At 39.1% G+C, this 26567-nt stretch overlaps 1 protein-coding gene across 1 annotated transcript in view; it reads right to left on the bottom strand.

The window, feature by feature from the left end:
• Positions 1-26567, bottom strand: part of LOC124805167 — a 267019-nt gene that overhangs the window by 10199 nt on the left and 230253 nt on the right. The window contains exons 3-4 of the mRNA XM_047265649.1: positions 22732-22863; positions 22268-22376 (exon numbers count right to left, since the gene is read on the bottom strand). Of these exons, the coding sequence (XP_047121605.1) occupies positions 22268-22376; positions 22732-22863 (241 nt within the window). The remainder of the gene's footprint in view (positions 1-22267; positions 22377-22731; positions 22864-26567) is intronic.

The raw sequence follows: 26567 nt of genomic DNA, 5'->3' as shown, positions 1-26567 counted from the left end.
AATATAAAAAGCTATGCAAGGGTTGAAGCAGAGCTGGTATACGACATAGTTGCTTTCACAGCTGGTGTGGCATGTGATGGGATAAGATAAGATTAAAACTGAAGAAACTGCAAAAAAGTGGGAAATTGAGAAGATGGGACCTGGATAAAATGAAAGAACCAGAAGTTGTAGAGAGCTTCAGGGAGAGCATTAGGGAACTATTGACAAGAATGGGGGAAAGAAATACAGTAGAAGAATAATGGGTAGCTTTGAGAGACGAAATAGTGAAGGTAGCAGAGGATGAAGTAGGTAAAAAGATGAGGGCTAATAGAAATCCTTGGGTAACAGAAGATATATTGAATTTAATTGATGAAAGGAGAAAATATAAAAATGCAGTAAAAGAAGCAGGCAAAAAGGAATCAACAGGAAGTGCAAAATGGCTAAACAAGGATGGCTAGAGGCTTATCTCACTAGGGGTAAGATAGATACTGCCTACAGGAAAATTAAAGAGACTTTCTGAGAAAAGAGAACCACTTGCATGAATATCAAGAACTCAGATGGAAACCCAGTTATAAGCAAACAAGGGAAAGCAGAAAGGTGGAGGGGAGTATATTGAGGGTCTATACAATGGCGATGTTGTTGAGGACAATATTATAGAATGGAAGAGAATGTAGATGAAGATGAATTAGAAGATATGATACTGCGTGAAGAGTTTGACAGAGCACTGAAAGACCTAAGTCAAAACAAGGCCCTGGGAGTAGACAACATTCCATTAGAACTAATGATAGCCTTGGGAGAGCCAGACCTAACAAAACTCTACCATCTGGTGAGCAATATGTAAGAGACAGGCAAAATACCCTCATACTTCAAGAAGAATATAGTAATTCCAATCCCAAAGAAAACAGGTGTTGACAGATGTGAAAACTACCGAACTATCAGTTTAATAAGCCATGTCTGCAAAATACTAACACAAATTCTTTACAGATGAATGGAAAACTGGTAGAAGCCGACCTTGGGGATGAGCAGTATGGATTCTGTAGAAATGTTGGAACACGTGAGGCAATACTGACCCTACAACTTATCTTAGAAAATAGATTAAGAAAAGGCAAACCTACATTTCTAGCGTTTGTAGACTTAGAGTGAGCTTTTGACAATGTTGACTGGAATAATCTCTTTCAAATGCTGAAGGTGGCAGGAGCAAAATACAGGGAGTGAAAGGCTATTTACAATTTGTACACAAACCAGATGGCAGTTATAAGAGTCGAGGGGCATGAGAGGGAAGCAGTTTTTGGGAAGGGAGTGAGACAGGGTTGTAGCCTATCCCCGATGTTACTCAACCTGTATATTGAGCTTGCAGTAAAGGAAACAAAAGAAAAATTTGGAGTAGGAATTAAGATCTATGGAGAAGAAATAAAAACTTTGAGGTTTGCCGATAGCTTTGTAATTCTGTCAGAGACAGCAAAGGACTTGGAAGAGCAGCTGAACAGAATGGACAGGGTCTTGGAAGGAGGATGTAATATGAACATCAACAACATCAAAACGAGAATAATGGAATGTAGTCGAATTAAGTCGAGTGATGCTGCAGGAATTAGATTAGGAAATAGGCGCTTAAAGTAGTAAATGAGTTTTGCTATTTGGGGAGCAAAATAACTGATGATGGTCGAGGTAGAGAGGATATAAAATGTAGATTGGCAATGGCAAGGGCAAGGAAAGCGTTTCTGAAAAAGAGAAATTTGTTAACATCGAGTATAGATTTAAGTGTCAGGAAGTCGTTTCTGAAAGTATTTGTATGGAGTGTAGCCATGTATGGAAGTGAAATGTGGATGATAAATAGTTTAGACATGAAGAGAATAGAAGCTTTCAAGATGTGGTGCCTCAGAAGAATGCTGAAGATTATATGGGTAGATCACATAACTGATAAGGAGGTATTGAATAGAATTGGAGAGAAGAGAAATTTGTGGCACAACTTGACTAGAGTAAGGGATCAGTTGGTAGGGCATACTCTGAGGCATCAGGGGGTCACCAATTTAGTATTTGAGGGGAGTGTGGAGGGCAAAAATCGTAAAAGGAGACCAAGAGATGAATACACTATACAGATTCAGAAGGATGTAGGTTGCAGTAGGTACTGGGAGATGAAGAACCTTTCACACGATAGAGCAGCAAAGAGAGCTGCATCAAACCCGTATCTGGACTGAAGACCACAACAATGACAAGATATGTGTGTGACAGGACTGCAATAGGAAGTGCTAGGTGTGCAGATTGGGCAGCTCTCTCGCCTGGGTCTTCCATAGGGATATGATTCCTGTGGCAAGGAGTTGGGACTGGAATTGGCATAGGGATGGACTAAGGTGGCGTGGGGACTGAATGGACAATGGAAAACCTCTTTAGAAGGAATCAGAAGGATCTTGGGTAGGATGGCCCTCATTTCAGGGCATGATGGTATGTAATCCAGGGAATAGTGCCTATCTGTGAAGGCTTTTGTGAGATCTTCAGTATACTGAAAAAGGGATATCTTGTCACTGTAGATATGCTACCAAAGGTGGCCAGGTGTGTGGGAGGGATTTTTTGGTGTGGAAGTGATGTTAGCTGTCAATATGGTGGCGCTTTTGGTGGTTGGTGTGTTTAATGTGGATAGAGGTGTGGATGCACCCATCAGAGATGAGGAGGTTAACATCCAGGAATATGGCAGCCTGGGTTGAGGAGTACCAGATGAATTAGATGATAGAGAAGGTGTAGAGGTTACGAAGGAATGAGGATAGGATGTCTTGGCTATGAGTCGAGATCATGAAGATACCAGCAATGAACCTGAACCAGACCAGGGGTTTGGGGTTTTGGAAAGCTAGGAAGATTTCCTCTAGGTGCCCTATGAACAGTTTGGCTAGGAAGGTGCCTTGCAGGTGCCTGTGGCCATGTTGCGGATTTGCTTGTGTACCTCCCCTTCAAAGGAGACTAGTTCTATGTGTGGATGAAGTTAGCAGTAAGAGGAATGAGGCAGTGGGTTTGGAGTCTGAAGGACATTGGGAAAGGTAGTGTTAAGTTGTTTTAAGAAAGTCAGAGTGTGTGCAGTTTGGAAGGTAATGAAAAAACATAGGAAGCAAGAGAAAGAATGGACAAAGAGAAGAGAAATGCTTTAGAACAACTGAACCACACCTTTCATCAGGGCTTTGATTATCTGTCATCATGCCCTGAAATGAGGGACATTCTACTTAAGATTCTTCCAAACCCTCCTAAATTGGTTTCTGTTGCCCACCCATCTTCCATCATATCCTAGTCCATCCCTATGCCACTCCTGAACTGAACCCCTTGTCACAGTTATTATATACCTCAAAAACATCCTGGTGCAAGACCTGCCCAATCCACCAACTCAACACTTGGAATTCCAGTCCTGTCACAGGTTTATCTTAAACTATCAAAGGCTAGAACACCTGTGAAAGCAGTCATGTCATACACCAGCTCTGCTGCAACCAGTGCACAGCTTTTTATATTGGCATCACTACTGACCAGCTGCCCACCGGATGAAAGGCCACGGCCAAACTGTAGCCAAGCCAAGAGCAAAGGAGACCACCCTGTGGCACAACATGCAGCTAAACTTAATATGCTTGATTGCAATGGCTGCTTCACAACCTGGTTGATCTGTATCCTCCTTTCCGGTACCAGCTTTTCTGAACTGTACAGGTGGGAGTTATCCTTACAACACATTCTCTGCTCCTGATTTTATCCCAGCCTCAGCCTATTGTAACCTACTGTCCTCATAACCTTCACACAACAGTTTCCGTCCCCTCTGTACTATCACCCTCTCCTTTTCCATGTCTCCTCACCCTCATTGTATGCTGCCATCTGCCAATGCACCCCACCCCATCCTTTTCCCTTCCCCTTTGCTGCTCCTCTCCTCTTCTCTTCTGCTCACCTCCACCTCCCCCCCCCCCCCCCCCCCACCGCCACCATATCCCACCGTCCTGAAACTGCACATGGCAGTCTCTCCAGGCTGCTATCTAAGCCCGCATGCCCTGCCAGACAGCGTGCCTCTCTCCTCCAACCTGCACCCTGCTAACCCTCCCCCTTCCCCACCCCACTTCAGATCGCTATTCATGTAACAGTTGCATACTAGTTGGAGCTGCCGGTGGTAGTGGTTATGCGTGCATGAGGTGTGCTTGATTGTGTGAGTGTTTTCTTTACTGAAGAAGGCTTTGGCCGAAAGCTATACGTAACAGCCTTTTTGTTTTGCCTGTCAGCAACTCAGCTGGACACAAAAGTTTAAAACTGCCAAGACAGTAACAGTCTTTTCATTGTGCCTGTCTGCAACTCAATGGGTCATCTTTAAGCTGAGTAGCAATTTATTATTTTCCTAATATTGTTGGTGTTCCAACCTGGGGTTTCCACTGTTGATAGTTTTGTGTGCTTGGCCATAACTCAAACTTTGAACCTTGTCCTTTGTAGGTAATGCTCTTACCAAATGAGTTATCCATTTATGACTCATGATCCAAGGAGCTCCCTCACAACTTTATTTCACTAGTACTGCTCTGCAGCCTTCTAATCCACACAAGAGGTCTCTTGTACACCTCAAAAAATGGCCACTGCTGAGAGAACAGGTATTGTGAAGAAATGGCTTAACCACAGCATAGGCAATTGTTTACAGAAGGTATCTTTCACCTGTAGAAGAGTGTGTATGGTTTGGAAGGGATAGATTCTGTGAAGACTGGAAAGTAGGACAGAGATACTGGCAGAAGTAAGAAGACAGTGTAATGTCATGAGTCATGCCTAGACAGATCACTTGGTAAGAGAACTGCACATTAATACCAATGTTCAGAGTATGAGTCACAGTTTGCTACACAGTATTTATCTACCAGGAACTTTAAACACTCCATAAAATTTGGAGCTTGTAGTTCAGCCACCTGCATTATGTTGTAATAATAATGCTACATTGTATGTAGTGTGCAAGAATGCTAAATTCTCAGCAGAGAAATAACCCATGAACCCATGAAGCACGGACCTTGCCGTTGGAGGGGAGACGTACGTGCCCGATACAGACAGCTGTACCATAGGTGCAACCACAATGGAGGGGTATCTGTTGAGAGGTCAGACAAATGTGTGGTTCCTGAAGAGGGGCAGCAGCCTTTTCAGTAGTTGCAGGGGCAACAGTCTGGATGATTGACTGATCTGGCCTTGCAACACTAACCAAAACAGCCTTTCTGCACTGGTACTGTGAACGGCTGAAAGGGGGAAACTACAGCCATAATTTTTCCTGAGGGCATGCAGCTTCACTGTATGGTTAAATGATGATGGCGTCCTCTTGGGTAAAACATTCTGGAGGTAAAATAGTCTCCCATTCAGATCTCCGGGCGGGGACTACTCAGGAGGACATCGTTATCAGGAGAAAGAAAACTGGCATTCTACGGATTGGAGCGTGGAATGTCAGATCCCTTAATCAGGCAGGTACGTTAGAAAATTTAAAAAGGGAAATGGATAGGTTAAAGTTGGATGTAGTGAGAATTAATGAAGTTCAGTGGCAGGAGGAACAACTTCTGGTCAGGTGAATACAGGGTTATAAATACAAAATTAAATAGTGGTAATGCAGGAGTAGGTATAATAATGAATAAAAAAATAGTAGTTTGGGTAAGTTACTGCAAATAGCATAGTGAATGCATTATTGTGGCCAAGACAGACACGAAGCCCACGCTTACCAAAGTAGGACAAGTTTATATGCCATCTAGCTCCGCAGATGACGAAGAGATTGATGAAATGTATGATGAGATAAAAGAAATTATTCAGATAGTGAAGGGAGACGAAAATTTAATTGTCGTGGATGACTGGAATTCAATAGTAGGAAAAGGAAGAGAAGGAAACATAGTAGGTGAATATGGAATGGGGTCAAGAAATGAAAGAGGAAGCCGCCTGGTAGAATTTTGCAGAGAGCATAACTTAATCATAGCTAACACTTGGTTCCAAAAAAGGTTGTATGCATGGAAGAGGCCTGGAGATACTTAAAGGTTTCAGATAGATTATATAATGGTAAGACAGAGATTTAGGAACCAGGTTGTAAACTGTAAGACATTTCTAGGGGCAGATGTGGACTCTGACCACAACCTATTGGCTATGAACTGTAGATTAAAACTCAAGAAACTGTAAAAAGATGGGAATTTAGGGAGATGGGATATGGATAAACTGACAGAACCAGAGGTTGTAGAGAGTTTCAGGGAGAGCATTAGGGAATGATTGACAGGAATGGGGGAAAGAAATACAGCAGAAGAAGAATGGGTAGCTCTGAGGGATGAAATAGTGAAGGAGCAAAGGATGAAGTAGGTAAAAAGATGAGGGCTAATAGAAATCCTTGGGTAACGGATGATATATTGAATTTAATTGATGAAAGTAGAAAATATAAAAATGCAGCAAATGAAGCAGGTAAAAAGGAATACAAACGTCTCAAAAATGAGATCGACAGGAAGTGCGAAATGGCTAAACAGGGATGGCTAGAGGACAAATGTAAGGATGTAGAGGCATAACTCACTAGTGGGAAGATAGATACTGCATACAGGAAAATTAAAGAGACTTTTGGAGCAAAGAGAACCACTTGTATGAATATCAAGAACTCAGATGGAAACCCAGTTCTAAGAAAAGAAGAGAAAGCAGAAAGGAGGAAGGAGTAATATAGAGGGTCTGTACAAGGGTGATGTACTTCAGGACAATGTTATGTAAATGGAAGAGGATGAGATGAACATGAAATGGGAGATATGATACTGCGTGAAGAGTTTGACAGAGCACTAAAAGACCTAAGCTGAAACAAGGCCCCGGGAATAGACAACATTCCATTAGAACTAATGATAGCCTTGGGAGAGCCAGACCTAACAAAACTCTACCATCTGGTGAGAAAGATGTATGAGACAGGCAAAATACCCTCAGACTTCAAGAAAAATATATTAATTCCAATCTCAAAGAAAGCAGGTGTTGACAGATGTGAAAATTACTGAACTATCAGTTTAATAAGCCACGGCTGTAAAATACTAACACAAATTCTTTACAGACGAATGGAAAAAATGGTAGAAGCCGACCTTGGGGAAGATCAGTTTGGATTCTGTAGAAATATTGGAACACATGAGGCAATACTGACCCTATGACTTATCTCAGAAAATAGATTACGGAAAGGCAAACCTACATTTCTAGCATTTGGAGACTTAGAGAAATCTTTTGATGATGTTGACTGGAATACTCTCTTTCAAATTCTGAAGGTGGCAGGGGCAAAATACAGGGAGTGAAAGACTATTTACAATTTGTACTGAAACCAGATGGCAGTTATAAGAGTCGAGGGACATGAAAGGGAAGCAGTGGTTGGGAATTGAGTGAGACAGGGTTGTAGCCTATCCCCGATGTTTTTCAATCTGTATATTGAGCAAGCAGTAAAGGAAAGAAAAGAAAAATTTGGAGTAGGAATTAAAATCCAAGGAGAAGAAATAAACACTTTGAGGTTTGCCGATGACATTGTAATTCTGTCAGAGACAGCAAAGGACTTGGAAGAGCAGCTGAACAGAATGGAAAGTGTCTTGAAAGGAGGATATAAGATGAACATCAACAAAAGCAAAATGAGGATAATGGAATGCAGTCGAATTAAATTGGGTGATGCTGAGGGTATTAGATTAGGAAATGAGACACTTAAAGTATTAAATGAGTTTTGCTATTTGGGGAGCAAAATAACTGATGTTAGTTGAAGTAGAGAGGATATAAAATGTAGACTGGCAATGACAAGGAAAGCGTTTCTGAAGAAGAGAAATTTGTTAACATCGAGTATAGATTTAAGTGTCAGGAAGTCGTTTCAGAAAGTATTTGTATGGAGTGTGGCCATGTATGGAAGTGAAACGTGGACGATAAATAGTTTGGACAAGAAGAGAACAGAAGCTTTTGAAATGTGGTGCTACAGAAGAATGCTGAAGATTAGATGGGTAGATCACATAACTAATGAGGAGGTATTGAATAGAATTAGGGAGAAGAGAAATTTCTGGCACACCTTGACTAGAAGAAGGGATCGTTTGGTAGGACATGTTCTGATGCATCAAGGTATCAACAATTTAATATTGGAGGGCAATGTGGAGGGTAAGAATCATAGAGGGAGACCAAGAGATGAATACACTAAGCAGATTCAGAAGGATGTAGGTTGCAGTAGGTACTGGGAGATGAAGAACCTTGCACACGATAGAGCAGCAAAGAGAGCTGCATCAAACCAGTCTCTGGACTGAATACCACAACAACAACAACAAATAAAAAATCAAGAATTAATGAAAAGAATATATGAAGATATAAAAATGCAGGAGCCTTTCCAGTGATATATCTGGGACAACAATATTTGTTTTTGCAATAATTGACATAACCATACACCATTTTCAAGGTGAGTCACTGTCTCTATTAAAACCGCTTGACAGGAAGATATACTGTGTAGTAAATATGCATGTGCCAGAGATAAGACAGCTGACACAAGAGCATCAATCACAGGTAAGACTTTATGCTTCTAAGAATAAAACATAGTAAGTGCTATGTCAGCAAATCCACACTCCTTATAAATTATATGGGTAATTGGATGGCATGTGTCTGAACACCAGGCAGCAAAAATTCACAACAGCAGTTCCTCTGAGAGTTGAGTTGGTTGTATTCTAACTTTATTTCAACAGCTTCCTTGACCACTGAATCCCACAGGATGTGGATGTGACCAGTATCTTTACTTCTTCATAACCAATGGAATGGACAGAGGAAATACAATGCTCTGCTTCTGTCAATTTGTTGGGCGCAGAAGGTAGATGCCTCACTGGTGTTTACTCCACAGTATAATATTATGATGAATGATATTACTTCAGTCACTGAATCATCTTGAAGATGGCCACACAGTTATCAGATGAAATATTAGAAAAATAAATATTCCTACCTGGTCTGGAGGCCTGAAAGATGGTGGAATAACCTATCCACAGGGGAAACTGCAAGAAACACACCATTTAATGCTATTCTCCACGGTTCCCTGTCACATGTCAATTTTCTTTTACGCCCAATATCCTCTAATATCTGTTTTGGATATTTTACTCCTGCTTAACACTACCATTTTCCACTCTCTACTGTTCGTACCAGTGGAAAGTTAACTGTTCCTGGATGCTGTATCAGATGTTTCATGTGGTCTCAGGAAAAGCATATCCAGAAAATACCCCCTTCATGACCCTTGTGTAAAGCCACATTCACACACTTGACTAAAATGAAGCCCCAGCTAGTGGCATCCTGCAATGGTACTGTGAACTATTGTTCACACAGAACACTACAAATTTTAAGTAGTGGTGCACATTTTAAGTAGTGGTGCTGTTTACAATATGGCATTATCTGAGATGATTTGTGAAGATATTAATGTTATAGTGCAGGTTATGACATTAGATTTTGGGCAAGAGCTAAATACAAGAGGGGGGGACCTAAGCATTGGATAAAAGAAGGGTTTTAGACAGGAATAAAATGCAGGCAGCGAACACACTTATAAAAATAGTAACACTCTAAAAAGGAAAAGGCAACCACTCACCTGTAGCAATTTAATGCATTGAGTATAGGAACATGTATCAGAAAACAGCCTTCACACTAGCTTTTGAGCACAAGCTCTTTTTCTGGGAAAAGAACACACATTCACACATATAACAACACAGATACCAAAATGCATTTTGGTGGTCATGTGTGTGGATGTATGTACTTCTGCTAGAGAAAGAACTAGTTTGAATGCTGTTTTTTGTTAAATGTTTCTATGCTCCATGCACCAATCTGTTATAGATGAGTGCTTGACTTTCCCTTACTTTATGTATTGCTCCATCGACTTATTTTCATTATTGTTAAATAATACTCTAAGATGAAGGTGCTTTCTGCAATGGCAGTTGGCTTGTAAACATCATCTGCACCTCCACAACTCTCTGAGATTTTGGAATTTTATTTTGTTCATTAATGTATGTATTCCAAATACTTTTAATTTATATTTTTGCAACTGTTATCTCACATTTCGGGAATATTTACCATATACAGTCCACAATATGTACAGTGCTTGGTCTCTCAAACTCAAATTACAATCTCTCTCTGTCTCTCTCTCTCACACACACATATGCACACACACAAACATACACACACACACATTTTCTTTGTCGATTTTTTTTTTTTTTTTTAGAAAGAAAATGAAAACACATTGAAATATAATGGAGCACAACAGGAATTATTTCACAAAACTGGGGCAAAATGCTGGATGCTGGTGTCTGAACATACAACCACTACAGCACAGCTGAAGGGTACTCTTCAGTGTCAGATGAAGGATAATGGCGTCAGCAGATACAACTGACTTTAAATTTTAATGGCATAACAGAAAGTTGCACCATTGCAGTGATGCCACTAATAACCTACAGTGCAATATACTACAACATGATGCCACAAGGAGTGGTGTCATCTCTGTTATGAGTGTGAATGTGGCTTTAAACTCCCGTCATATACTAGTGTTCTTGCTCCTGCTGCTTGCTATCTCCCTCACTTTACCTCAGTCAGAAAGATCTAGATCACCTCTTTATTTACTTGTCAAGTTAAATCAATTTGTAGAGTTTCTATAATTTTTTCCTAATTGCACCATGCCAGTATGATGAGTTCAAGCCACACTCTCATATTACCTATTAACATGTAAATCCCACTATGACAGGGTTATGGAGGACTTTTGCATAAAAATAGCACAAAACCTAACAAACACACCTCTTTTGTACCCCCACACTATTCACCCCAGGTGAGTTTGTCACTCACTGCCATGGCACCACAGCATGCAGAGATGGCTGTGGCCAAGTGTGTGTCAGTTGCACATGTATGAATATAAACTCTTATGAATACTAACTTTTATCAGATTCATTGACTCATACTCTGAGTAACTTTCATTCCAGTGACATCTTCATATCAACGACATGGTCATTTGTATATTTCTGTCATAAATCAGGGAATCTGGAGTATTAACTGACTATGTATGTAAACTAAAACCAATACTGTCAAACAATGGAAAATCCAGGATGGAATATAACAAATGTGTCTGTCGTCTATTGTCGATGAAGGCCTTAATGGCCAAAAGCTTTAATTGTGAGAGTCTTTTTGTTGTGCCTATCTGCGACTCAGCATCTATGCTGTATGGTGAAAACCAATATTGTCATATGTTTGTGTTAGAACTTGACTGAGAAAGTGCACTGTAAACTTTTTGCCACTGTCATACTGATTCATATGTTATTGAAAGTGACTACTTGTGGTTAACATTCTACGCGAGATCTGAGACTGGTTGTCATGTTGCTATGAGTGGGGAATCAAAGTTAAAATTAGTCAAACTAACTGAGCCAATAGTTCTTGGCATCCTTTGGAAGGATTATGTGTAGTTCTTTTAAACATTTAAAGTAATTAATTTCCTTTTCACATAAGACTCTTTCTGCAACAATGGATTTTCAGTTAAGTGTTGATTGTTGACATACATATACTAACAATCAATGCTTTAGCAAGTCACTCTATGTTATTCAGATTTAAAGACTGGACTTCAGTAGCAGTGGATGACATAACTGACATGATTTTAGATGGGTAAAGTATTTATACATGTATTTTATTATTATTTAGTAACTTATGGATGATTTTACATCTAAAATCTTTTATCTATCATATTATATTAATGTTTTCATTTTCACTTGATTACATACAGCAGAAATTTGGGTCATTTCCAAAGCATCCTTCCAGAAGAACGTCAGGATAACATAGAATATTTTTTTCTTCACAAAAAAAGAATTACATTGAATGACTTGCATGTAATACTTTTTATGGATTATGGTATACCTAATAACAAAATATATATGGCCATATCACCACTACTGAATGCTACCAAAGACTTAATAATAATAATGAGCGTATGGCATTGGTGGCCGGGAGACCCCTCGTGGGGCAGTTCGGCCACTGCTCCACAAGTTCTTTAACACCACTACGGCGATTTGCGAGTGAATGAGGATGAAATGATGATGAAAGACACACAACACCCAGTCATCTCGAAGCGGAGAAAATCCCTGACCCCGCTGGGAATCAAATCCGGGACCCTGTGCGCGGGAAGCAAGAATGCTACTGCAAGACCACGAGCCGCGGACACCGAAGACTTAACAGATGAAGATTCAGGCACAGAAGACAATCCATCTATTGATAATTATCCCAGAAATCAAGTAAATGGAAGTTTTTTTAGTTATTGAATCAAATTCATTGAGCTCATTCACTGAATTTCCCTCAGGCAACATAAATACTTAAATCTCACAGCCTAACACATTGCTTGGTACATCTGGAGAATGTAGCAGTATACTAAGCTCTAAGGTATTATCCCCACCCTCAAAAATTCAAAGACAAGAGAAAAAACCTGACACAAGGAAAGAGCTGAGTTGTGAGTGGACAAAAGATGATTCATCCGTGCAGGTGTAGAATGGTCACTCATGGTTACTATCCTAAATATGAGGCAAAAAGTGATATTTTCCAACAATAGCTGACTTGATTGATATAGCACAGCAAAATGCCTGGAATTTTATGTACATATAGAGAGGGACTTATTGAGCATCTTGCATTTTGCTGATGGATTGCTATTGCAATTTTTGAATGAACTAAGAGAGTTAGCAGCAACAAAGGAAAGCCTTCTAAAAGACAAAAGATGGATTATATGATGGAAAGAACATTATGTTTCTGATCTGTCAGTGGATAGCAACACACAGAAGACAAAACAACTTCAATGTAGAAGGTTTAAGAAAAAAGCTACTACTGTGTGTGTTAATCCTGATTTGGTACTTCATGTGTTTTGCTTCATTACTTCACAAAAAATGAAGCACTTTGTGTTGAAATGATAAAATGGTGTTTTTATGTCACACTGTACTAATATCCTTCCAGGAGGACAGCTCATTATGCTCAGACTAAGGGTTCAATTTATGTAAAATCAATGTACAGCATTTGTATGACCTATTAGTGGTATAATTAACCATCTTTTAATTCAGAGTAACAAAAAATTCAGTACCATCTGGGTTAAATACTGTGTTAAGTACATTATATGAGGAATTCTCTACAAAACTAAATTTTTGCAGTATGACAGGCATCCAATGATGGTCCAATGACCACAAACACAAAATCAAAGGTGAGATATTTTTCAGTTCTGAGCCAGTTCGCACCCAGTACTCTCTGTCACTTAACATCATCCATGTAGTGAATACTTTAACTAAATCATTCAACACTTTGACTATGGCTTGTTGTGCTCCAAAATACACATATATGAAGTTATTCTCTTCTTACAGCATCACTGCTCAGCTAGTTTCAACCAAGATATATATGATTACAACACTTACAATAAAAAATTATTATTATACAGGACACAGGCACTTAAAACTAACGGAAGATCAAATAGGTGTAACCAGTATTTTTACAAGAAGCTTCTACACAACAAGAAGAATATCAACGTGCTGCCCACTTTCAAAAATAAATTACAGCAGCTCCAGATTCTGAAATGAAATGAAACGACAGTACAGCGTTGATGGATGTGAGTCCCCACCTGGGGAATTTGGCTTCTGAGTTGCAAGTGTTTTCAATTAACACCACACAGGGCAACTTGCATTTTATTGATGATAAAATGATGATGAGGACAACACGACACTCAGTCTCTGAGTGGAGCAAATGTCCAACCCAGCATGCATGGCAGTCATACGTGATGATCACTCTGCTACGGAGGCAGACACCTGACTCTGATTTAGCCATATAACCACATGGAATATCTAAATTCAAATTTGTGATAGCAGACAAAGCTGTGCCAGCCCTTGCTGATAAGAAGAAAAAAGGAAGTTCAAATCTAATGTTGAGTAGTGATGTGGAAAGTTCCACTTGACTGTTAGCTGTGATATCAGTCTTACTGCTGTTGTCATTGATATTGCAATTTCACTTGTAATATGTACTGATATGAGCAACAGTTTTTCATGAATTAGTGTATGGCAGTGAAATGTGATTTCTCCATGTAGGCTTTAGATCACTGTCCAACCATTCTGATTAAGTTTTTCCATGGTTTTCCCTAATCACTGGTGCAAGTGCCAGCATTCTTTCTTTGAAGAGACTTCATTTCCACATTCTAGAAGTGTGCACATTGTCACATAGATACATATGTTTGTCTTTAAACAACTATAATTTTATTTATATACTGTATAAAAACAAAGATGCTATGACTTACGAAATGGGAACACGCTGGTAGATAGACACAATAAAAAACACACACACAAATTTCAATCTTTCGCAACCCAAGGTTGCTTCATCAGGAAAGAGGGAAGGAGAGGGAAATATGAAAGGATGTGGGTTTTAAGGGAGAAGGTAAGGAGTCATTCCAATCCCGGGAGCGGAAAGACTTACCTTAGAGGGAAAAAAGGGCAGGTATACACTCACACACACACACACACACACACAGTCGAGGCGGAAGTACAGGGGCAAAGATGTTGTTGAATGACAGGTGATGTACGAGGGGCGGCAGCTTGAAATTAGCGGAGGTTGAGGCTTGGTGGGTAACGGGAAGAGAGAATATATTGAAGGGCAAGTTCCCGTCTCCCGAGTTCTGATAGATTGGTGTGTGTGGGAAGTATCCAGTTTGTTGCAACAAACTGTCCATTCGCATGAACAGACACAGACAGACAGTGTTTGTTGGTAATGAGGATCACCCTGTGGCTAAACATGCCTTGGTGTATGGCCAGCACATCTTGGCACAGTGCTACACTGTCCGGGTTATCTGGATACTTCCCACTTTCTGAAGCAGGCTTTACGTGAAAGTTAAACGTGTAACAGTCTTTTCATTGTGCATGTCGTCTACAACTCAATGAACACAATGTGTCTTCTTTATGGTGAGTAGCAATGTATCCTCTTTCTCATGTTGTTGTTATTGAAAACTGGAGTTTTCATTGGCAAATTAAACAAATTAGAAAAATAAGATGCTACTGAAGGGAAAAAGAGCTGCTGCTTCTTCAGTTACACTATACGACTGCTGTTACCTGTTATTAGGATCTTAATACTTTTTTATAACAATGATATTTTTTGGAGGAAGTGTGTACCTACATCTACAAATGCTGAGAACTATTTACAGTACATTACTATTTGTCATGAAGCTCTACAATAAACACTGTTACTTGTGATGTACCAGGTGATCAGAAAGTCAGTATAACACGGAATAATGTAGATAGAGATGTACAAATTGACACACATGTTTGGAATTACATGGGGTTTTATTTAAAAAAAAAAAAAAACAACAACATATTTGCTAGACACGTGAAAGATCTCTTGCGCGCATCGTTTGTTGATCATGTGCTCAGCCGCCACTTTTGTCATGCTTGGCCTCCCAGGTCCCCAGATGTCAGTCTGTGCAATTATTGGCTCTGGGATTACCTGAAGTCGCAAGTGTATCGTGATCGACCGACATCTCTAGGGAGGCTGAAAGACAACATCTGATGCCAATGCCTCACCATAACTCCAGACATGCTTTACAGTGCTGGTCACAACATTATTCCTCGACTACAGCTATTGTTGAGGTATGATGGTGGACATATTGAGCATTTCCTGTAAAGAACATAATCTTTGCTTTGTCTTACTTTGTTATGCTAATTATTGTTATTCTGATCAGATGAAGTGTCATCTGTCAGACATTTTTTCAACTTTTGTATTTTTTTTTTTGGTTCTAATAAAACCCCATGTCATTCCAAGCATGTGTGTCAATTTGTACCTCTCTGTCTACATTATTCCGTGATTTATTCAGTTTTCAAATTTATACTGACTTTTTGATCACCCGGTACTTACAGAACTTCTCAGTCCTTGAACCTATACATTCAGAAAACTTGCAGAAAGAATGGTTAATGAGGTAATTTATTGCTTTTTGTTGAATGGGACCTTGTTGAGTACCTTCCTGCAAGAGTATATAATTCCAATAAAAGGAATTTTTTAAGATGTATGGTTATCACAATATTCTTACTGCTTGTTATTATGTGAAAATTCCATAAGATAACAGCTAGTGACAACATGCAGAATATGTCAACACTCCTGTCTGTAGATCAAGAGAGTGAAAGATGCTTCTGAGCACATAACACGCTGAAATGAGCTTCTTGATTGGTTTATCTGTGATCTCATTTTAAGCTGTTACCAATGTGAACCCCAAGGTATGTTACAGAATATGTTTCATGTCCACTTATAATGTTATCAGTTCATTACAGCTGGTTTGAAATTGCTTAATCTGAACCTTTGTTAGACTATGACTTAAACCGTTAGTTGTGAACCATCTGTAGGACTGTTCAGCTATCATCAGGTCTGCCTATGTAGCTCTTTAGTCAGTCTGCCTGGCTGCTAGGCAGACAATTCAGGTTCATTGCCTGGTACTAACGGAGTTTTCCTTGGCTGGAACAACTGGAATTGTATGCACTTAGCCTCATACCAGAGGAGCTACCTGAGTGAGAAGTAGCAGCTCCAAGATCAAGATGAAGCCAGTGGCAGAGCATGACACTTAGTTGGGGCCCTTGATTAGTATGCCTGTATCACCAATTTCTGAAACACAGTTTAAAGTCACTGGAACATCATTTATGCAGGTTACAAGCCAGAGTGAGCCCGATGTGTCACATGTTATGTTCCACCATTCCGAGCTTAAGTTTATTGCATGTGAATCAGTCTGTTACTGAGACACTCTGCTTTTCTGTTATGAAGATAAAATGCCATTCACGCTTGAGGGATGCTGTTAATGCCATTTCAGTTTGCCACACAGAACTATGCGATCCACAAAATCAATGGCTTTGACAAGATCACACAATATACCAAGAGAATAATCTTTCTTGTTTAGCTGTGCTAGTACCTCACTAGTGAAGTATTTTATTGCTATCTCAATAGAAAATCATTAAATTAGCTGAACAGAGAAGTAGTTAACATATTCTGTTCCATTAAATGAGTCAGTATTCTATCACAAACCACTTTATCAAATATTATTTAAAAGATTAGAAGGTGTAGTTGCTTATCTTCAGTTTTGTAGATGGGTTTTACTACAGCATATTTAAGAAGCCCTGAACCATTGATGATTGCAGAGGTAGCTTGAGGCTATCCTATCAGTTCAGCACAAAACTGAAATAGACCACTAGAAACACTACCATATCCAGCAGAATTACTACTTTTCAGTGACCTGATGAATTCTGTATCCTTATGGGTTTATTTTTTTAAATAATATTTGTTGGTGGTGAACACAGTGTCTCTACAAGAAAATCTGATGCATCGTTATTTGATTCCTTATTACTGGGTGCAACATTTATTGCCATTGTGAGGAAGCAATTGCTGAATTTGGTGACCATTTCTGGCAGCCCGTTTTTCTGGGGTCAATATTTTTGTCTGTTTCTTGTTCAATAGTGTTCCAAAAGCTTTTACCTTATACTTAGAATGTTTTAACTTTTGAGTTTAGTACATGAGTTTTGATATTTTAATGACAAACTGGAGGAGTTTGCAATACAGTTGATAAGGGAGTTTCAAATCGTGACTTTTAATACCTGAAGTTATGCACCCCTTACCTTTGGTTCTGATCAGTTTCTCCCTTATTTGTTTTCATGAGAAAATAAGACTGGAAGTGCTGTAGGAATACAAGGAAGAGCTAAACTTGCCATCAATGCTGCCTGCTCTGTAAATTTCTCTTTAACATTCTTCCAACAGATTTTCACTAAACACTGAACAAGTAGTTCTTTATGATTCTGTGATACAATATTTCTCTTCTATGGCCGGTACCTAACTGTTAAGTATATTTTACTGTTAACATTTGCCCATCATGGCCAGATAAAGCACTGAACCAATGCAGGTTTTTGAGCCTAAAAACAAATTGTCAAAAGTTGTTGCACAATGTCCTTCAATCCTCAAAGGCAATTTTACTGTAGAAAATCACTCCAAGCAGAACATCAACAACTTTAGGTGCCCTTGGATATTAAAGTCTGACAGAAAATTGACTTTAAAGTCTCCACAGTTAATGATTCTCCAGTTAGATCTGATTAACCTTATTAAAGCCGTTTCTAGCAGTATTACGAAGCTGAAAATACTTCCTGCTGGTGGCCTGTAAACTGTCCATGCTATATGCTTCTAGATTAGCCGCAGTGGCACAGCATTCAAGACGCTGTAAACACAACATTCATTAAACTGAAGGACCTGGGTCTTCACTCATTTCTTCAGGTTACCGTACCACAATCGGTAAAAAAATAACTCTTATAGAATCATTTTGTTATCCGTCCAGCTATCTGCTTGCCTGCCTACCTGTGTGACTATAAAAATCCCTTTTTGTGAGGAATGAGTTGAGGTATCAAGTTGAAACTTATGCCAAATTATGGTCCCTTGGTGGTGAAAAAAACGTTTAAGTTTCTAACTCAATGTAATCAAAAGATACTGTTATTTATATCACATATTTTGATGCTCACAAACTCACTCATCAAAACCTATACGTGAACCATATATGTGCATGTTAGGCCTGGTGGTCTAGTGATAAAGCACATGCCACAATGCTGAGAGGTTGTGGTACTGAATCTCAGTCAGATCACAGATTTTTCGGTCTTCTTTTTAATCTAGTTTTCACCTCTCGTTGGTGTGAGGCATCACCAGAACCAACATGTGGTTTGAATTCCACTTGAAACTGTAGGACCCCTTTGCCTGGTTGGATTTGGGGTATGTTAGAGACACACAGGTTGCCAAAGTGAGGTCCAATAGAAAGACTTGCACCTGGCCATTGAGCCACAACAAATTATTATTATTATTAATCAAACAATGGAAAATCAGGGATGGAATGTTTGCGTGAGAGTGTGTGTGTGTGTATGTGTGTCTACTGCTGACAAAGGCCTTTCTCTCTCTCTCTCTCTCTCTCTCTCTCTCTCTCTCTCTCTCTCTCTCTCTCTCTCTCTCTTTATATAGTTGCTCCTCCTGTCTTCTTCAGTGTTCTACATTGGTTTAGTATAAGTACCTCAGAAGCAAGTACACTACAGCAGTGTGATATTAGGTTTTAGCCATCAATATGAACCTGTTCAGTTTCAATGATGTCCATAAGACATCCTGGTATTCATAAATAATCTGCTGAAATTCCATCCGTCTTTCATTTTCCTGTATGGATCTGAGAAATTCATCATCTTTATTTACAGGATTCTGATGTTTTGATAGAAGGCACAAAATGCATTTGCTTTCATGTTCTTAGATTTATTCAAGTTGCAGTATTTATTGTGGTATTAACTGATGATCCAGAAAGTTACCTGCAACCTCTAAAATTATAACATAATCTTTCCTAAGATCCTTGCTCAAAGAGAATCACAGGTCACATCCCTGAGCCCTGCACTTGGTTTAAAAATACTATTTGCCTGGTATTATCACTTCCAAAAGATGAAACAATGAAAGCTTTCATGACCAGATGTCTTAGCTGCTGGTGATTCTCCTAGGTTATGTGGCCATGTCCCATGAAACATTTGCATTCCTAATGTTTTGTCCAGATCTGCACTAGACATCTTCAGAACTGCTCCTGGTTCTGTTGAGTCTAGTCGACTGATGTGTTAGATGTTGGAGAGTGACATAAATACTGCGCAAAAGCGGCATCACTGAGTTTATACATGATCAGTAGAGATAATCATTCTTCCAAAAGATGAAACAATGAAAGCTTTCATGACCAGATGTCTTAGCTACTGGTGATTCTTCTAGGTTATGTGGCCATGATCCATGAAACATATGCATTCCTAATCTTTTGTCCAGATCTGCACTAGACATCTTCAGAACTGCTCCTGGTTCTGTTGAGTCTAGTCGACTGATGGGTCAGATGTCAGAGAGTGACATAAATATTGTGCAACTGTGTTTATACATGATCAGTAGAGATAACCCTTGTCAGTGATAAAACTTAATTAAGAATTGTCGCCTCACAAAGATAAAACTTATCTACAATTCTGTAGAGCCACTGTCCATATGTCACTAAGTTTCATGGCTTCTTTTTTCTTTTAAAACTATCCCCATTTCATATACGAGGGCCGTTCAGAAAGTAACCTCCGGTTGATTTAAAAAAATACACCAAGTTAAATAAAAATATTTTAATATATACGTACATCTTACACCTACATCTTTGCACTATTTTTCTACATAGTCTCCATAGCGATTGAGGCACTTATCGTATCTCTTCACAAGCTTTGAAATTCCTTCTGCATAAAAATCACCCGCTTGTGCCTGGAGCCAGCCTGTGACCGCATCTTTGAGCTCTTCGTCGTCATCAAACCGCTGTGACCCGAGCCATTTCTTCAAATGCATGAAGAGGTGATAATCACTTGGCGCCAGGTCTGGGCTGTAAGGTGGATGGTTGATAACGTCCCACTTGAAGGACTCAAGAAGGGCCGTTGTTCTGCGAGCAGAGTGAGGACGGGCGTTATCATGCAAAAAAACGATACCGGAAGTCAGCATACCACGGCGTTTGTTCTGTATAGCCCGTCGTAACTTTTTTATTGTTTCACAGTGCACGTCTTGATTAATGGTCGTACCACGTTCCATGAATTCAACCAACAACACCCCTTTGGCATCCCAAAACACCGTTGCCATCAGTTTTCTGGCAGAAAAATCTTGCGAGGCTTTTCTTGGTTTGGTAGGCGAATTTGAATGTGCCCACATCTTTGATTGTTCTTTTGTCTCAGGGTTCACGTACTTAATCCAGGTTTCGTCACCGGTCACGATTCTGTTTAACAATGGTTCCTTCGGCTGTAAAAAACCTTATGACAGCACGCACTTCACATTTGGCGGGGTTTTCTATTGCAGCACACATTTCAAACTGCCACAAAAACTAAACTAGCACAGGTACAACATTCACTCGACCACGGCTTGATGCCGACTGACCTGTTGAGTGCGTGAACGCACAGATGGCGTCGCTACTCCCCCCACAACCCGCACTGTGACCAATCGGAGGTTACTTTCTGAACCGCCCTCGTATATTTCAATGGCTTCTCTATATAGCCATGGATAGTGATTCATCACTGTAAATAAAATTTTGGTTTCAGGAAACTTCACTCCATGATTTGCTAACTGAAGAGCATGCTTTGCTACAGTTGATTTTCATATTTTTCCTCATTGGGAAATACTTTTATGTTCCTATAGTAATGTATTCATGTTTCTCTTGATCATTATTATCCATGGCTATTTAGAGAAGCCATAGAAATGTATAAACATGGGGGTAATTTTAACAGAACAGATGAAGACATGGAAAGTGATATATGGACAATGGCTCTACAGACTCAATAGGTAAGTTTTGTCTTTGACAAGCAACAGTCAATAGTTAAGTTTTGTCTTTGACAAGCAACAGTCAATAGTTAAGTTTTGTCTTTGACAAGCAACAGTCAATAGTTAAGTTTTGTCTCTGACAAGGATAATCTCTGCTGTTCTTGTATAAAGTTGCATGCCTCTTTTCAACAGTATTAATGTCACTTGATCAGTACCTCCAAAGATATCCAGCGCAGCTCTGGATAAAACATTATGAATGGAAAAGTTTCATGGACCATGGCCAAACAAACCAGAAGATTCGTTAGTAACTTTCCAAAGACTTCTTTACCACTTCTGAGAGCCCCTTCCCATTACTATTACCAAACAATAGGACCTTCTGCTTCTGAAATTCTTGGGTTGTCTGCATGTTTTTGTCCTCAGTCTCTTAAGCACTGAAGCTATCGGAGACAGTTAGACTGAAGCAATCAGTCTTGCGATGTCTAGTGTCTTCTGGTCTGCAACTCATAATCTGCTAACTCACCTAGCGCTACTGCCAAATTAGCTCGAAGTATCGAGAGAAGCTGCTCTTTTTCTAGCACTGTATAGCACTACCGTACTGACAATCATTGCCTCTCCAGAACTAATCAGTGTCATTCGATGTATAGGTTGTACAGTATTACAATGTCCCATATGAAAATAACACCAACACTCCTTACATTGATTGTCATTCCTGATCATTCTGAGCTAGTTAGTAACAGTGTGTGTGTGTGTGTGTGTGTGTGTGTGTGTGTGTGTGTGTGTGTGTGTGTGTGTGGTGTGTGTGTGTGTGTGTGATTTTATAACTAGATAGCATAGTCAAATGAGGCTCTTTGGACAAAAGCTGGTGTATTACAAGTAGTTGTTGCCACAGACTGACTAACAAAAGTAAAAAGATTAATAATGAAATGTTCACCATACTGATATTTTGCTATTGCATTGTCCAGAATTTGCAAGTCTTTTAAAATTAAAACAATCTAGAAAGAAAGAATGTGTTGCTTACCTCTAAATCTATTACTCTGTTTTTTCCTCCAGAGAACATACAAAACTACACAAATAACAACAATGGCAAGTAGAACGGCAACAGCTACCAGAGCTCTGAACATGTTTGTCTGAAAAATAAAATTGATAAAAATTTAATTTTTATTCTCAAAAGTCAACTCATAATTCAGATTTGAAAAACATGATCAATTTTATTAATGCACAATTAGGCTGAAACTTTACAAAAATTATGTACTGTATCACTACAACTATTTATCAGAACACTAGAGGGCTTATTAACTTTATTAAATTTGACATGTTGTATAATTTTATGACTTAATTCCTGATTAATAAGGGTACTGAGGAGATTTCAATGTGAAGTTTCATTTTATAACTAACACATTAATAATATTTAATAGACAATTTCTTTGGGTACGCAAAATTATTAGCACGCACCTAAACATTTAGATTGTGTCTTTGTCTTACCTCATAATCATTCTCGTAAACATCCTCCCAATCTTTTCTGACAACAAGTTCAACAGATTTAATATTATATGCAGGGTCATGGAGAGACTTTGAGACACAGCGGTAGAATCCTGATTCAGCTGAGGATACACCCTGCAAATAACATCTTCTGCTTATCAATGCATTCCAGTACATGACCTAAAACAGCTATAAATAGGATATTTGCAGTGTTCTTTCAAAAAGTGTGACCTTAAGTTGTATAGCAAAACATTACATCATGGGGAATAAACAAAGTGTCTGTGGAAACTATCAGTTTATGGAGCCAAGTATGGTAGATTACAACCAAAAGAAAGACTTAGTGATCTCTTCAATATTTGCCATTATTACTGTAGGTGCCCAGAAACACAGAAAACAGCCAAAATAATACAGATTTCTAAAATATGTGAAGTAATGCAGCCTATTTCAGAGATGTAACTGTGCTAAGTCCTGGGTACATGTTATACAGACAAAAATTAAAAACAGTATAAAGGTTATCAGCAAAACAAAATTCAGTGAATAGCATTGTGGTTTTTAAGAAAGAATGCTCATGTATTAACAATTCTGTCATGGGTGTACTCCCAACCTATCCCTCCCTAGAAAGAAATGACCTTCGTAAAACGAACTCAAATCCTGCCCCACCACATATCAGCTCAGTGTCACTTTGAAGAAAGTTAGAACATGTAATGGATACTGGTTAGTGGCAAGTGTACCCAGAACCATTTGTCATTAAATCTCAAACCTATTTTGCCAATCAACATGAAACAAATTCAAGTTACTGTCCCACTTATGTACACAACTAATCAACACATTATTCTTGGAAGGAATGTTTTCAAATTAATTTAAGTAAGCACTGACAAAACCAATTCATAAAAAGGGAAATGAATACAAACCAGAAAATTGTAGACTCATAACTCTTCTACCAATTGTATCAAGAATATTTGAATGAGCTTACACACAGAGACTCATTACATTTCTAATGCAATATGTAGAACTCAATGAAAGACAGTCTGGCTTACTGAAGGATAAATGCACCATATATGCAATCATAGATCTCACTGAGAATGTCATAAGCTATCTAGATTCTAAAAATAAATGTGTAGGTATTTTTGAGTTTAACAAATGCTTTTGACTGTGTAAGTAATAAAGCATTAGTAGAAATGTTAGATGTCCATGGTATAATAAGGAAGGCAGGAGATAAAATCCTATCGTACCTGGAAAAACAGAAGACAATATACTGAAATTACAAAGACACTAGGAGAGAAATCAAGATCTGAAATGAGAATTCTACATTTCCATCCCCTAGGGAATTACTCTTGGCCCACTGCTCTTTATACTATATACAATCACATGTCAGACACACTTAATTATGACAATATAATTAGTTGTATGAATCACACTATTCTATATTCTAGGATAATGACTAGGGACAGGAAAATTTCACATAAACCTTAGTACAAAAATAATGCATAACTGGTAGTTTTTAGCAACACAACATGAAATAGGTGGTTTTTAATAAGTATCATGAAAATTGGAATTTCTCTGTTTCTGAGTAAAAATGTTATAATTCTGAAATCAGAAATTTACTAATCGTCAGTGAACACTTACTCTGGATTTTAACTTTGTTCTCAAAGCTGAGGTTTGTGTTTAGTCTTTAAATACAATTAATTTCCCATGTAGAGAATTATGGTTCTAGATGTCATGTCAAACAAAAGTACCCTGCTTCCAGTGATGTCAATTCTGGTAGCTGTTGTAGTCACACACATCACATTTCCTGACTCTTTTGAACAACAAGTTTGCCCAAAAATGACTCATTTTTGGGAGATTTTTAATAAGGTAAATCAATTAAAGATTCTTCATAATTGTGTGACAATGAAATTTTGGTGATGAAACCAATAAGCTTTTGAAAAATATTAAGGGACAAATTCTTCTGATAGGGGTGAAGGAACCACTTACATGCAGTATGTTGTACTATCAAATCAGACTAACAATTCTTCTGCCTACAGATCCAAGCAAGACAGTGTTCACAGCTTGACATTCTTGTTTCAACCTAAATAAAACCTTAAGCCACGTCAAGTAAAATTCTCAAGCTTTTGATGGCCATCTCCACTATCATCATCAGGTGTAAAACTACTGACTGCCAGGGCTGGCACAGTTTTCTGTTTATATAGCCATGGTTGTGAGCTCTCGCACCAATCAGAGAGGCCAAAATGATGCATGCATGGAAGGTGATTGGGCAGCTCATAGCAATCCTGACCTGCTGTGGGTCTGACTGACATCAGGTGGCACAATGGGCCAGCGACACTTTTGAAACTGATGCTTTTGTCTCCCTACAAGGATGACACAGTTTTTATTGCTTCCTTTTGACATCCAAAGCCTGCCCCCATGCCCTACTGAGTGTGTATCCCTGGTCTCTGTTAAGGTTGTTGCTGTTCATTCTAATCTCAGCCACATCTTTTGTAACCAAATCCCAGTACGTTGAGCCAACACTCTCATGTTTTCAGACAGTATTTTGTGTCCATTTTCCATGCAATGTTCAGCTTTGGCCAGCTTGTCAAATTCCTTTTGTTTAATATGTTGATTGTGCTCAGTGTAATGCTCTGCAACTGTGCAAATTGTCTCACTTATATAGGTGCTGTTGCATTTGCAAGGAACATCATACACACCAGGCACACAAAGAGCTGTATCATCTTTAACAGGGTGCAGCGTATATTGCATCTTGGTGGCAGTATATCTTCTATCTTGGGGGTGGACAGGGACACTCGTCTCAGTCCTTGTCGCTGTAGCATATGTTCTAACTTGCTGCTCATTGGCCCAAAGTATGGCAGGAAAGCAGCTGGCTTGGCCTCTTCAGCTGATTCACAAGGCATTCTTCTTTGGTGACACCTGAAAACCTCTGCAATGTCTCTCTTGCTATAACTATTCTCTCTGAACACATATCTCAAGTGCTGCAATTCAGACTGTAGGTGATAATCATCAGAAAAAGCTTTTGCTCTGTGTATCAGGAGCTGCTATTAGTTGCCCAATCACCTTGCTAGCATGTGTTGTTTCATTTCTCTCTGAAAAGTGCCAGAGGCCACAATCACGGTTACATAAGTGGGAAACCATGCCAACCCCAGCAGTCAGTGCTCCGAACAATGATGGCAGAGATGGCCATCAAAAGCTCAAGAATTTTATTCAAACTGACATGGCTTGACTTGTGGAGTCAATGAGCAAAACACACTTTATCATCTGCAGCACCATCCAACTGCATGATTGCAGCGCAATAATCCACATGGCTTTATAACTCACATGCCAGTGAGTCAGTGAGTTCACCAAAGTTCATCATAAGTGAAGTGAAGTGTTAAGGATTACTCAACAACTGGCACTTTATCATTAACAGTCATGAGCCTGTCTGCACCCTTTCTTAGTTAGAGAATACCAGCTATGCAGGCCACAGCCCATATATTAACAGTTGTAAGAGAGCTGCCACAGAGCCAAAATATGCCACTCAGAAGCAAATTATCCATGAGGATAGGGACCACCATAGCCTGGGCAGTGACTTGGTAATTGACATTGATGGTTGTTCACTTATGGCAGTGGCTGTTTGTTTATGGAACTTGGTTCTCAACCTGGGCACATTCATTTGGTATTTTATCTGAACTGGATATACATCTGTGAGAGTGTTCCAATAAAGGAAAGTTTATGTACTTGTTCTAATTATTTGTGTGTAGTGATGTTACAGAATGAATAAACTGATTGTTGCAACAAAGAAGGTATGTTTCCCAGTGTACTGAAAAGGAGCATTATCAAATCAATACATAAAAAGGGGTCAAAGGAGG

This window comes from Schistocerca piceifrons, chromosome 7, assembly GCF_021461385.2.
Source record: "Schistocerca piceifrons isolate TAMUIC-IGC-003096 chromosome 7, iqSchPice1.1, whole genome shotgun sequence".
Lineage (NCBI taxonomy): Eukaryota > Metazoa > Arthropoda > Insecta > Orthoptera > Acrididae > Schistocerca > Schistocerca piceifrons.
This window is presented reverse-complemented; position numbering and strand designations above follow the sequence as displayed.